This window comes from Protobothrops mucrosquamatus, unplaced genomic scaffold (assembly GCF_001527695.2).
Source record: "Protobothrops mucrosquamatus isolate PMUCROS unplaced genomic scaffold, P.Mucros_1.0 scaffold3383, whole genome shotgun sequence".
Taxonomy (NCBI): Eukaryota; Metazoa; Chordata; class Lepidosauria; order Squamata; family Viperidae; genus Protobothrops; species Protobothrops mucrosquamatus.
The window spans coordinates 97,509-112,545 of NW_015389365.1; the positions used below are offsets into that span (position 1 = coordinate 97,509).

At 42.6% G+C, this 15,037-nt stretch overlaps 1 protein-coding gene across 1 annotated transcript in view; it reads right to left on the reverse strand.

Annotated features, from left to right (window-relative positions):
• CWC22 (CWC22 spliceosome associated protein homolog) overlaps positions 1-15,037 on the reverse strand; it is a 51,100-nt gene that overhangs the window by 19,204 nt on the left and 16,859 nt on the right. The window contains exons 13-14 of the mRNA XM_015826921.2: positions 8,425-8,506; positions 6,681-6,741 (exon numbers count right to left, since the gene is read on the reverse strand). Coding sequence (XP_015682407.1) covers positions 6,681-6,741; positions 8,425-8,506 — 143 coding nt within the window. The remainder of the gene's footprint in view (positions 1-6,680; positions 6,742-8,424; positions 8,507-15,037) is intronic.

Sequence of the window (15,037 nt, forward strand, 5' to 3'; positions counted from 1 at the left end):
CAGGATTGAGGAAGTTGGCTCCATCTAAGTTGGCTCCATCTAAGTTGGCTCCATCTAGCCCAGTCTTGGATCATCTCCAGGGTATGGTTCCATTTTGATGTTTAGTTTTTGTTCTTGATATTTTTTGTCGTTTACGATGGTTGTGAGACGACATATAATAGCATGGCCCATGCTAGGTTACTACATTTGTAGATTTGTATTCATAGACCTGCTGAAAATGTGGAGAATGTGTAATGCATGTCCGCATTCAATAAAGTGTTTGAAAATAAACTTGTATTTAGATGCATTTTACTTTAATTACATCAGTATTTTCATAACAAACAATACATGTGCTTAGGGAGTAAGGGTTTCTTTAACTAATCTAGTGGAAGAGACTCGAGTGCTAAAATCCACGGGTTAGGGGGCGCAAATTACTTGCCTTGCCCCGGGTGCTGACAACCCACGCTACGCCACTGCCCAGAACATACATACATACATACATACATACATACATACATTCATTCATTCATTCATTCATTCATTCATTCATTCATTCATACATTATTTATTTTGTTTTGTTTTGTTTTAATTTTATTATTTTATTTTATTTTATTTTATTTTATTTTATTTTATTTTATTTGTCGAAGTTGCACAACTGACGCAAAGTTGTACAAACACCTTCCTAGCCATGACTGCCACCAGCTCTTTCAGCAGGAGTCACGAGTCTGGAAAAACTCCAAAATCGCAAATCGGGTCTGTCTGGGGTAGTGCCACACAATCCAGGATGAAGTTGGTTAAAGTCCCGGTGTCATAGCTCTGGTTGAAAATCCCAATGAAGGAAGCACGCTGGAAACATTCCAATCTATATCGCAAAACTTTATTGGGCAAAGCATCCCGGCACTAAAGAGCTGAAAAACAGCTCTGGCTTTTGACACCAGAACAGCAAATGAAAAGTATAGGACAGTGATGGCGAACCTTTTAGAGACTGAGTGCCCAAACTGCAACCCAAAACCCAGTTATGCATTGTCGAGTGCTGGGTGGGTGTGGTCTGTTGGCTCGGTGTGGCCAATTGGGTGGGCATCGCCCATTGGGTGGGCGTGGCTGCGGTGGTAACAGCAGACTGGGTGGGACTAAAAAGTTCAATCAATCAATTTCAACTCTGCAAGATCTTTTTTTTCCTTGCGAGAAGTTGAAATTGACTGATTGATTGAACCTTTTTTGGGGGGCGGTGGAGGTCTAAAGCAAAAAGGTTTTATAAAACCCAGCTGAAGACCTAGGACTGGGGTGACGGCGTGCGTGCCCACAGAGAGGTCTCTGAGTGCCGCCTCTGGCACCTGTGCCATAGGTTTGCCACCACTGGAATAGGAACTCCCCTCCCCTCTGACGTTGCAAGCCACATTCCCCAATTAAGCCCCAGATAATTGTTATGAGACAATTGTTCTTTTTTTTATTTTGGGTAAAAGAAAATATCATTTTTTAAAATCTTAAAATGCCCCAAACCCCATTTTCTGGGCCCCAGAAAGAGAGAGAGGGGCTTCCGGTTGGAAAGAGGCAGGGGGGAGCCTCCGCGAGGGAGATGGGCAGTTCCTGAATAGGAGAAATGAATCAGGGATAGAAATATATATATTAAAAATCGCCCCAGATAGTAAATTGAGTAAACACACTATGATGACTCGATCCCGTCAGAAGAGGGAAAGGGATTCCCGGTCTATGAACGAGAATGGCTCCCGCTCCCGTGGTCGGGGGGGGGGGGAGGAAGGGATCCTTATGGCATCTGTGAGAGGAGACGAAGGTATGAGCAGAGATCTTGGGAGTTGGTCCCCTTATCAGATGGGGGTGGCGTCTGGGGATAGGGGAGAGAGACCTGGCTGGATTCTCCTCTCCCCCCAAAATAATATTTGGGTGGATTTTCTGGAGGGGATCAAAGGGATCCCAGATTCCAGACAGGAAGAGAGTTTGGAGCCTGGGAAAGGAAAGGAAAGGAAGATTTTGTAAATCTGAGAGGGTAGAATAAATGAGGATTAAACGTTTGTCCAGGAGGATCCTAATAAATTAAAAAAAAAGTGGTGCTGGCATCCCCCTCCCAGGGAAGCCCCCCCCTCACCTCTCCGGTCAATCAGACGCTCCTCCCTCTTGGCCGCCTCGTAGTTGTACACCCCGTAGTTGTGCCGGCAGAAGGAATCCACTTCGGCCCTCTTGATCTGCATGTCGACCTTATCGCTGTTCCACTTGTCCACAGCGGGCTGCCCCAACGGTGTGACGGCCACGTATTTCCCGAGGTCGCTGTCGAAGTAGGCGATCTCCTGCCGATCGTAGATGTACCAGTCCAGGAACCGCACCCGCTGCGTCCCGTTGAAGAAATGGCAATCGTGCTTCGCCTGGAGCAGGAAATGGGCTGCATGGGGGAGGAGGAGGAGGAAAAGGAGGAGGAGGGCCGTCAGGAGGGACTCCAGGGTCCATCGTTCCCAGCCACTAGCAAAGGAGGGACCCATACGAGAAGCGGGAGAGACTAGCGGAAGGCGCCCCCTGGAGGAGAGAGGGGGAGGGGAGGAACTTCCTGCGGGACCTCCTCCATCGTCTCCGGGTGGAAAAAGGCAGGCAGAAGCTCCACTGGTCGAGCAGATCTACTCTCTGCAGGGAGCGTTGGATCTAAAAAGGGAGGAATTATGGAGGGAGGGGGCTGAAACTTTCTGGAGTGGAGGGAAAGTAATATCCATACCCCCCCACTCTCTCTCTTTCTTTGGGGGGCGGGGAATATGGGGAAGGGGGCACAATGAGGACATCACCAATGACACTCCTGAAGGGTCCCAGCCCTTCAACCACCCACCTTCCCTGGATCCCCCCAACTTATCTTTTACCCCCTCATTTTCAGCCCAACTCCCTGCCTTGGGACGATTTTCGAGATTCAGACTTGTGTCCTCTCCCCTTCCCCCAAAAGGCCCCTGCAGCCCCCCCAGAGCCTCACAATAGGGATTGTTTTGGGGAGCCATGGGGGAGCAATTCAGAGCCCCCAATCCTCCTCTCTCACTTCCCCCCTCCCCCAGGTCCCGATAGAGCAATGCAGGATTATGGGGTGGGGGGGTTTCTTGGCCTCCTCCCCAAATTCAGAGCCTCTCCCAGAAGGGACCGAAGCTCAACTCCGGCCTGACTTTGAAAGCCTCAAATTTGAGATTTGGGAAGAAAAATTGAAGTCTTTGAAGAAGCAAAAATACTCTGGCCAAAATGCAGCTTTTTCCTTGTGTGGATTCAGGTCTGAAAATGCCTCAGTTTCCCTCTTTCGCTTTCCCTTCCTCTTTCGAGGCAGCCGACTCCGACCCAGCCACTTAGGGGGGGGGGCGAGAGAGGCCCCCGGCTCCGACACCCCACCTCGGCTACAATGGGGAAAGACGGGGTCCCTCTCCGCCCTCCTGGGGGGGGAAGGGGAGAGGGAAGGGGGAGGAGACCACGCAGAGATCGAGGCTGTTGCCGGCTCCCGTCACTCTTACCGTCTGAAGACCTAGCAGCTTTCTTCCCCCTCTCCCCCCACGAGTATTGGGGGTGCTTCCCAGCCCCCTCCCCAAACCTCCTCCTCCCACCGCCCAGCCCCCTCCTTACCGGGGCTCTCCTTCCCCCCTTCGCTTCCGGGGATCCGGGCCAGCGCCCCCACCAGCAGCAGCGTCAGGGGGAGCCCAGAGGAGCCCATGGATGCTGCCCCACAAGCGCCCCCAAAGGGAGGGGAGAGAGACGCGGAGGCTCCCAGCCCCAGAGCCGGAATCAGAGGATCTGGATGGAGGTGGAGTTTTCCTCGAACTTTGGAACTGGGAGGGCCCAGTAGAAGCAGAAGGACCAATCAGAATTCTCCCTTCTGCAGCGTCATCAATCTCCGGGCAGGGTCTCCTTTGATTTCGCCCGATAGAGGAGATAGTTCGGCGCAGAGGGAGAAGCGGAGAAGAGGGTAGCTCCGTTCCTCTGGGTGGGAGTGGAAGGGAATATTTTGCCAAAAGAAGAGAAAAAAAAATCCACATCCATGGACGGGATGTATAAGAGGATCTGAGCAGGTTTTCTCCCTTGTGAAAGATCTCAATATTATTTTAAGAAGGACGGATGGATGGACAGCATATTAAACCAAACAATAAATTTATAATTTATAAAATAACCCGGAATGTTAATAGAAATTCTGTGGACTTCAGTAATTCTATATACCCTCAAGTATAAGATTATAGTAATTATTCACAAGATAGATATATTTTGGTTTGGAGAAGATGGATAGATTATATTGAGAATAAATATGGAACTAAAAAGTTTCATTTGGTTTTTGAGTAAACTTTAGATTGTTATTGTAGTTTATTTCTTTTTAATTAGTAACAATAATGTTTAATATGTTTGTTCAGAAGAGAGCTAAAGGAGGTTATAGAATTGTTAATTTAATAGTGATATANACGGAGGAGATGGATTGTTTAAGTTTAGAGTTTGGAGTTAGAGATATTAATATTTGTTTACTTGTAGTTGAATGTTAGCCTAGGTTTGGTTTGGGAAGTCCGGGGGGTGGGGGGATGGGATAAATCATTGTGTAATACTTGTGATGTATTTCTTCTTTTATGATAAAAACAATAAAATTCTATATTGAAAAAAAAAAAGCATCACAGGACCACAGGGATGCTACAATGGTCCTAAGTGTAAAAAACAGTCGTAAGTCACTTTTTTTCAGTGTTGTTGTAACTTAGAATGATCACTAAACGGATAGCTATAAGTCGAGGATTACCTGTACTCGACGTATTGTTATTTCACCCCTCCTTTTTTATACGTAAGTCAAAATGGCAAATATACCTAATATCCCTGCCTCCTATTTCACAACAGCCCTATGAAGTGGTTGGGCTGAGAATGAGTGCCTAGCCCAGGAGTAGGGAACCTTGGCTCTTTTATCACTTGTGGATTTCAGTACCCAGAATTTCTGAACCAGCCATGCTGACTCAGGAATTCTGGGAGTTGAAGTCCACAAGTCATAAAAGAGCCAAGGTTCCCCACCCCTGCGCCTAGCCCAACATTGCTAGTTGGCTTTCATGCCTAAGGGAAACCTAGAACTCACAGCCTCCTGGTTTATAAGCCATCGTCTTAACAAGACACGAAATTGATTCTAATAATAATAATTGTAGTACCAAGGGACAGCAGAAAAGAAATAAGAGAAAGTCACAAAATGCAAAGACCTGCAAACAGAAGAATGACCATGGCAAAAGAAAGCAAAAATAGTACCAGCTGTAAAAGGTGCCTTAAGTGCAATCCCAAAACAAGTGGAGCCCAGCTTGAACCCCACTGGCATTGACAAACTCATCACCAGTCAACTGCAAAAGGCTCAGATTATAATCTGCAATGATACTTTTAATGCCATCAAGTAACAACATCTGCCTATTTCAGGTCCTTCGGAAGGACTTGATAGATGGTTAAAAATCCATATCTAGCCTAAAAATGTGGCCAGCTCTGCGATCCACCATAAAAATGAAAAAGACGACATGTTAATCCTAACTGATGAATTATAAAACTAATGTGGGTGGTGTGTTCAAAATTTATGGTACCAGGACACAGTAAATTAATAAACCCGATGTCAGCGCTGTAAACAATTTGCCTTGAAGTTCTTTTGATGGGTTTCATCTATCGGAACCATGATACCCGACCATCCCACAAATAAAATTGTCACACTGCGCTTTAAGGGAACTAGTGCACCCAAAGCTGGATTTCTGTCAGAACCTTCTTCTGGGGAGCTTCTCTCAACCTACTTCCATGAACTTCCAAAGGGGACTCATCAAGCATGACAGTACCTTTTGATTCATGGCTACAATCTACGTAGACTCCCTTGGTTTTCAACAATGAAGCAACAGAAAACGAAAACAAAATTAACAGTAGTGTGCAATTACTCAGAGATCACCCACTCACTGTTCCCCTAATGCCTTCCAGAAAAAGTTGTTTCCATGAATTTCTGGAAGATCGTAAGGGAAGTGACTAACCTGGCCCCAAAGAAAAGGCTGTCCATAGCATAAGCACTGCAGCAGAGAAAGATAATCTGCATATCCCTGCACTGTTAAGCTCCCAGTGTGGAGAACCACAAGCACGTTTTAACAGGGTGTGCTTGTGGTGGGTTTTAAACTTTTTTTTTTTAAATCCTTTTTCAAACAAGCATACATAAGAATTGAGCAATTCATTGCCTACTAAGAAAAAAAGGGAAAAACATAGCACGACAAATAAAACAACAAAAAAACCTGTAATGACAACTATATTTCCAAATCACCTGATGTTTTTTTTATTATTTATTTTATTTTTCACATTTTTGAAACATCCATCTTCTCCCTTGGGGGATGGAACTTTTAAAAGAGGAAAATAAGCTTTCAATTGTTTCACCAAGCCCATCCAAGAACGTCTTCCAAAGGAAGAGACAGCATGACATTTTCTGATCAACAGAATTGTATAATTTTCTCAAAAATGGCTAATTACACACCTCCAAAATCCCATCCTTAATATTCGGAGTTAGAATGTTTTTCCATCTCATAACTATTTTTTTTTTTGCAATCCCCCTCAGATTTGCTCATGATATACCCCAGGAGAATCTTTGTACTAGGCATCAGCTGCTATACTATATAAAATATGATTGTGTCAGTAATTGTTTTTTTAATGCCCTTTAAGGAATGAAAAAGCAAAAAAAAAAACCAAAAGAAAACCTTATTAAGACTTACTGTTTGGCTGTCAGGAAAATCCATCTTCAGCAATTTATGGGCACATTCCTCAAAATCTAAACTAGAGAAAGACAGAGAAAGGGAAAATATACATTTATCTGTACATAATTGACTTTCATCCCTAACATGGTAAAAGCTTCTCACAAATCCTCAAAGTGACTTTGGTGTAACACCAAAACCATGCTGGTTTCAACTACTGTTCAGGCAAAGGCATCTTAAGACATCTACATTCCAAAATTTATAATGTAAGAATTATTTTTAACTGTACAAGTGCCTTCAGAACTTCCCATACGCCAAGACCTCTCTTACTAAAGTCAGACACTCATTGTCACTTGATTAAATCAGAACATCACTGGTCTCTGAGCCTCAAATCTGTTGAAGTAAGTTTACATGACAACCAGTTTCCTATAGCGCAGTGATGGCGAACCTTTTAGAGTCCGAGTGCCCAAACTGCAACCCAAAACCCACTTACGCATCGTCGGGTGCTGGGTAGGTGTGGCCCATTGGCTGGGTGTGGCCCATTGGCTGGGCATGGCTGCGGTGGTAACGGCAGACTGGGTGGGACTAAAAAGTTCAATCAATCAATTCCAACTTTGCAAGATCTTTTTCTTTTCCGTGAGAAGTTGAAATTGATTGATTGATTGAACCTTTTTTTTTTTTGCACACGGAGGCGGAGGCCTAAAGCGAAAAGGTTTTATAAAACCCAGCTGAAGGCCTAGGACTGGGGCGACGGCGCACGTGCCGACAGAGAGGGCTCTGAGTGCCGCCTCTGGCACCCGTGCCATAGGTTCGCCACCACTGCTATAGCGGTAAGGTCCCAGAGTAGAAACCAGGAGACAATGAGTTCTAGTCTTGCCTTTGACATGAAACCAGTTGAGTCAACTTGAGTCAGTCACTCTCAACCATAGGAAGAAAACCGTAGAAAGTCCATTTTCAAAAATCTCGCCAAGAAAACTGCTGGGACTCATCCAGGCAACTGCCAGGAGTCAACACTGACTCAAAAGTATACACACAAGTATAAACACATGCAAGAAGTTCATTAAAGAAAGAAAACAATGCATACATCAATATATGAAAAATCCATTTTCCTCCTCATTAAGAAGCCCAATGTATTTTATAACTATGTACATTTCTGTTGAAAAATAATTCTATTTTAGCAATTAATGTTTTTTTCCATGAGCTCCAGCCAAAACCAATAGATTTTCAGACAGACTAAAACAAGATGATTCTCTTTTATGAGTCATTATTACTGTAACATCATATTAAACAGAAATGTACCAATTCTAGTAAACAAATTAAAACACTGGCTTTTTCCACAATGTAATTTCATAGAATAACTGTTCGATGTAAAGAAGGCAATAAAAACATTGGCAAATATTTTTAGTTCTATGCCAATTATCTTTTATTCTACAAGTGCAGATTTGTCCATTTGAAATGTATGAATCTTCTAATTTCAATAGATTCCAATTGAGAACCTTCCACAATTTATGGTTTTACAGGTATACATGACTGCAAATCGTCAATGACAGGAATCTGAAGAGTTGCAATCCAACAAATTTGAAAGGAATCGGTTTGTAAGAGATAATTTTGCAGTGCATTCCTAAATATAAAGAAAAATGTACAAGCCCTCTAGCTTGAAGCTAACATTTTGCATGCTGTCATCTAGAATGCTAGTTTGCAAAAGTGCCTGCAATTTATGCTACAACAGTGTCAAATTTCAACGGAGAGTTATATTTCATTTTACCTTGACTGAATTGCAAGGTAAATAGTTCGCCGGAAAGAAACCAAGTTAATTTCCGTTTTGTCATGGATGGTAACCTTTTGTCCTTGATCAATAAAAGGAAATAAACAAAAAGATTAGGATAAATCATTCAGGAATTTTTTTTACATAGCATTGCCAACACATTATTTCAGATAGGATTGTTCAAAATAAATGACTTCTCCATGAAAAATAACTGAACTTGGAAGCTAAGCAAGGATGGGCGTGATTAATATTTGATAGGATAGGAAACTATCCTGGAAGCCCAGCAAAAAAGGCTAGACATCGAAGTTTAAAAACATTCTGAAAGGAAGCAGCCTCAGATGAAAGGAATTATCTTTCCCTTAAAAAAATTATGTGAGAAAAAAACAGCTTGTTTCACAGTCATACCATTTCAGTGTACAATTTGGGGGCATTTATATTTAATAGAGAAACCGTGAGTTTTTAAGTCTGGCTTGACGCTAAAGTGATCAAGGGAATTTCAGTCAAATTTCAAAGAGGGGTGGGGTGGGGTTCTCCTATGCCTCTAAGAATACTGAGCATAACAACATATAACAATTGCAACAGAACAGGAGGTAAGATTTCATCGTGGTCCGATGCATAACTAAACAAACTGTTTGAACGTAAATAAATACCCGGAGCATTTAAATAAGCACTGTTCATGATGACAGTCTGCAGTAATTACCATCTTCTTTTTTTTATTTTTTGGCCTGTGACAAACAATGCTTTTCTACAATACTGTTTAAAAAAACCCAGTACCGTATTTTCCGGCGTATAAGACGACTTTCTAAACCCTGAAAATCTTCTCAAAAGTCGGGGGTCGTCTTATACGCCCAGTCTTATACGCCGGAAAATACGGGTATTCTATTTTATTCCTTTACACATGTGGTTTAGCATATTTTCTCTCCCCCCCACTCTCTCGCTCAAACTCTATATTTTAACTGGAAAAGTTGGGGGTCATCTTATACGCCCAGTTGTCTTATACACCGGAAAATACGATATTTTTCAGATTCAGCAACCCCCTCAATGTGTTCTTGTGTTTCTCTAGAACCATTTTCTACTGTATAAATATTTGTATAGATGTTAACTGCAGACTGTCAAAATATGCTAAGCTGCTTTATTTGTGAACCCTAAAGGGGTGATCAATGCAAAACAAACCCCGCCCTCCTACTTTTGTAAACAGTTAAGTATTAGTATTGGACAAGATTTAGTCGAGATAAGAAGTTTTTAAAAACTTGATTTCAAAGGAAATAATTTTAAGCAAACCTTAATCCCCGCAGTAAATTTTGTGGATCTTATGTGGGTTTTAAAGACTGTCCGAATGCACACTATGCTATTACACTTAATATTTGGCCCAGCCATTCCATTAAAAACCCAACAAAAATACCATCCTTCTCTATAAAACTGTGTTTAGAATTGCAATGAAGATTAATGTAGAACAGGAAAAGAAATTTAAAACAAAAGTACCACTTCTCCTGGTGGTTGTCTCCCCTTGGAATATCATCCCTTCAGAAATCAGACTGGCCCCTACTTTGACACTCTTTCGTAAGTACCCGAAGGCTTGGTTTTTGTCAGAGGGGCCTGGAGAACCCAGAGTGGGATGGAGCCCATCAAATGGCTCGTTTGACTGTGTGTTGTCAACGGACCGGTGGGGTGGGTTATTGTTTTTGTTTTTATGTTTTGTTCTATACTGTGCTTTTATTGCTTGTAGGCCGCCTAGAATTGCTGTGAGCGAGTAGGCGGATGTATAAAATTTTCTAAATAAATAAATAGAATAAGTATTTTTGGCAATGACAGAAGCAGGCGAGAAGAAAAAAACTTAATGTTTACACTTGAAAGAAATCAAAAGTTAAAGGCAAAAATGAAATAAGATGTGTGTATGCTAGTTCCAGTTGTGATCAAGGCAACACTGGGCTTCCGTTTCTTAAACATCAATACTGCTTGTCCAACAGACACACAAAGTCAAGATTTTCAAAAATAGATTAAATAGGCACAGGGGCTAATTTTTAAAAAACATGTTTTTACCTCCTAGTGAGTAAACTTTACAAGCGCTTTAACTATACACGGTTATGGAAATGCTCTGATTTAAGGGTAGTAAGTACAACTAAATCACCCTTTATCTACATAGATTCCCATTTGCTAACTAAGTCAGTACATTTTCCTGAGTACGACCCAGAAGGCCTACGATGTTCATATACTTTATATCCAATGATAACACATTAAAAACACCTGTTTTGCTTCCATGTTCAATTCAAGGTGTTGGTTATGATCTTTAAAGCCCTACATGGCATGGGGTCAAGGTACCTGTGGAGCTCTTTTTGGCCCATTACATCAGCCTGTCCCACCCAGTCAGGCAGAGAAGGTATGCTGCAGATCCATCAGTTAAAGAATTTTTGTTTGGAGAGGTCCAGGAAGAGAGCGTTCTCTGCCCCTGCCCCTGGAAAAAATTCTTCTCCCAGAGGCGAAGGGGGCTCCCACTCTCGTGGCCTTTTGGAAATGTCCAATGACCTGGCTCTGCCTACTTACTTGGGGCAGACAGAGGTGCATATGGCCATGGGGCTGGTAAGTGCCTTAAAGGCCCTCCCCTGCTTTGTAATTCTGAATTTTAAATATTTTATTCTTGTATTAATCTTGATTTATGATATAATATTCATATGGTTTTTTTTTCTGTTTTTAAGTCTTCTTTGCACGCTGCCCAGAGTTGCTCTGTGAGGGAGATGGGCAATTTCTAAATGTGATAATTAAAGAGAAAGCGTATTTTAATATAAATCAAACTTAGATTTATTGTTCTGCTATAGTGTATTACCCACAGTTCTGAATAATTTACCCCACTTAGTTTAAATGAAACTCTCTTACCTTCTTCATCCTCCTCCTCCTCCTCTTTTTCTTCCTCATCCTCCTCTTCACTACTACCAGCATCCTGATCAGCTTCTGAGTCACTGTCACCTTCATCAAGGATTTCTACATTACCCCAAAAATAAATTCAAATTAATAGATTTGACTGAGTCAGCAGTATGTAGGACAGAGAAGAGCCTTAGAAATAAACAACCATGCACAACTGAGAACTTGAACCCACATACCTTTTTTCAGAGTTTTGTATTTCTCTTCGTTGTCCATAAATTCAGGGTCCATTTTGAAGACGTCTTCCCAAAAGGAGAAAAGAAAACATTGAAATGATGCTCTTACGTAATTCTAAAGCACACAAGCATACATTTGATCTCAAAAAGCATACTTACTGAGAATGTCATCGGGATTATATTCATCTTCCAAAGGTAACATGTGGGTAAATTGATCCTCCTCCTCCACAAGATCAAGTCCCTCTGGAATTACTGGGTGATCTTTGAATCCATCTTTGCGCACGGCAAACATGACTTCAATCATGTATTGGACACGCTTGTCAGTTTCGGATTCATGAAGGACATGGCGAAGGCGGTCAAAGATGGCTGTGGTGTAAAAACAGTTCAGATGGGGGCTGCTCAATTCAGGAATCAAGGAGGTGCATAGCAGGATTGCCTACTTACCGTTAATACCTCTAGGGGACACTTCTGTTAACTTGAGGCCACAATCCTTTAGAAATCCAATTGATACTTCAATGCTGTCATCTGTAGGTCTTTCCAGGAGCAACGTGAGCATTTCCAAACATAAAACCTCGTGAGCCTGATAGGAAAACAACATAAAATATTAGTTAAAAAAAATCAGATACTTAAAACAGCTGATAAAATACAACACTACTGCAAGAAGTGCAATGAGCTCAGGGCAGCACGTGCTGACTTTAAGACATCTCATACCATCCACAGCAGAGCAGTCTGAAGTATTCAGACTGGATATCCAACTGGATAGGCCTATAGCAATTCTCTAAATCAGGGGTCCCCAACGCCCAGTCTGTGGACCGGTATTGGGCCACGGCATGCCAGCAACCGGTCCACACAAACAAGCAAAGCCCCATCCATGAGATGCAGGCAGCACACAAAACCACGCACTCTCGGGTCCACGGAAAAACCTTTTTCCACGGAACCGGTCCCTGGTGCTAAAAAAGTTTGGGGACCTCTGCTCTAGATCAGGAAATGGCAATTAGCAAGGAGTGTTGTTTGAAACAAAACATGAAACGGTCAGCTGGAGAGATTCATTCCAAATCAACAGACCTTCTGCTATGCCTTTGCATAACTGTTTGCAGACAGATGGGAAATATAATGGAAAATGGTGGCAAACTTTTCTGGGTTCGCTCTAAAATACGGGAGCTCACCTTAGTCTAGGAAGGGCAAACCTCTTCCTGAATGGATCATAAGGATGCCTGATTAGGAAATCTCAAGACAAACTTAAGCAACATGTCTCCACATGCCCATGCTGCTGAAAACTGCATCTATTTGCTTGTAAAAAAGGAAAGCTACATAAGTAGTCCTGGCTTAATCGTCCTTTTTAGCAATTGTTTAAAGTTACGGATGGTGCTGAAAAAAGTACAAGCAGTCCTTGACTTACAATAGCAGTTGTGACCAACATTTCCACTGCTAAATGATTCAATTATAAAGCGCACTGCATTGCTAGCGATGGCAATTCCTGCAGTCCTGGATGCTGTTGTTAACCGAATTTCACTGTTGTTACGGGAGGCAACTTCCTATGGCAAGTCCCAGGCAGCTTGCAAGCAGGCTGGTAGGCAGGCAAATGGCTGCTATCAGATGTGGGAGGGTGCAAAAAAGGCATGGGAAAACTTGGGGAGGGTGTGAGGGAGCTGCAATGAGGGTTTTGTGTGTGTGCATGTGTGTGTGTGTCCAGCCTGGCAGAAGTGCACAGGGATTGGGAAAGGGTGTGTAGATGAAGGAGATTTACCCAACAATTTGCAACCTTTCCTTTGAGTTACATGGCATCAAAACTGGTTGTAAGTGTGAGCCAGTTGCCAAGTGCCCAGATTGCAATCACATGATCACAAAGCTGCTGGGATAGCAAGAACTCCGAGGACCAGTCATAAGCACTATTCATTCAGGACCTTTGCAATTCCAAACATTCACCCAATAAATGGTTGTAAGCTGAGAACTTCCTGTAACTTTATGACCAATCCTCATATTATAATAGTTGATATATCCTCAACAGTCAGTGATTAAGATTTGGCTGCTTCACGGGGGACTTCCGGTGGCAGGCGCCTTCGCTGGACGCAGCTGTTTGCTGCTCCCGCCTGTTTCTGCGTAAAAGCCGTTCTGACAGCCTGCATCAGCTGTCAAACGGCTTGATACCTTTCCCCTGGGCATAGGGGGAAAGGTGAGCTGCCCGAGGTAGGAGTTGAGTTCCCGAGTCGTCCCTTGTGGACGATGTAGGTGANGAAATTTAAAACAAAAGTACCACTTCTCCTGGTGGTTGTCTCCCCTTGGAATATCATCCCTTCAGAAATCAGACTGGCCCCTACTTTGACACTCTTTCGTAAGTACCCGAAGGCTTGGTTTTTGTCAGAGGGGCCTGGAGAACCCAGAGTGGGATGGAGCCCATCAAATGGCTCGTTTGACTGTGTGTTGTCAACGGACGGGTGGGTGGGTGGGTTATTGTTTTTGTTTTTATTTTTTGCTCTATACTGTGCTTTTATTGCTTGTAGGACGCCTAGAGATGCTGTGAGTGAGTAGGCGGCTGTATAAATTTTCTAAATAAATAAATAGAATAAGTATTTTTGACAATGACAGAAGCAGGCGAGAAGAAAAAAAGTTAATGTTTACACTTGAAAGAAATCAAAAGTTAAAGGCTAAAATGAAATAAGATGTGTGTATGCTAGTTCCAGTTGTGATCAAGAGAACACTGGGCTTCCGTTTCTTGAACATCAATACTGCTTGTCCAACAGACACACGAAGTCAAGATTTTCAAAAATAGATTAAATAGGCACAGGAGCTAATTTTTTAAAAACGTTTTTACCTCCTAGTGAGTAAACTTTACAAGCGCTTTAAATATACACGGTTATGGAAATGCTCTGATTTAAGGGTAGTAAGTACAACTAAATCACCCTTTATCTGCATAGATTCACATTTGCTAAGTCAGTACATTTTCCTGAGTACGACACAGAAGGCCTACGATGTTCATATACTTTATACCCAATGATAACACATTAAAAACACCTAGTTTGCTTCCATATTCAATTCAAGGTGTTGGTTATGATCTTTAAAGCCCTACATGGCATGGGGTCAGGGTACCTGTGGAGCTCTTTTTGGCCCATTACATCAGCCTGTCCCACCCAGTCAGGCAGAGAAGGTATGCTGCAGACCCATCAGTTAAAGAATTTTTGTTTGGAGGGGTCCAGGAAGAGAGCGTTCTCTGCCCCTGCCCCTGGAAAAAATTCTTCTCCCAGAGGCGAAGGGGGCTCCCACTCTCGTGGGCTTTTGGAAATGTCCAATGACCTGGCTCTGCCTACTTACTTGGGGCAGACAGAGGTGCATATGGCCATGGGGCTGGTAAGTGCCTTAAAGACCCTCCCCTGCTTTGTAATTCTGAATTTTAAATATTTTATTCTTGTATTAATCTTGATTTATGATATAATATTCATATGGTTTTTTCCCCCTGTTTTTAAGTCTTCTTTGCACGCTGCCCAGAGTTGCTCTGTGAGGGAGATGGGCAACTTCTAAATGTG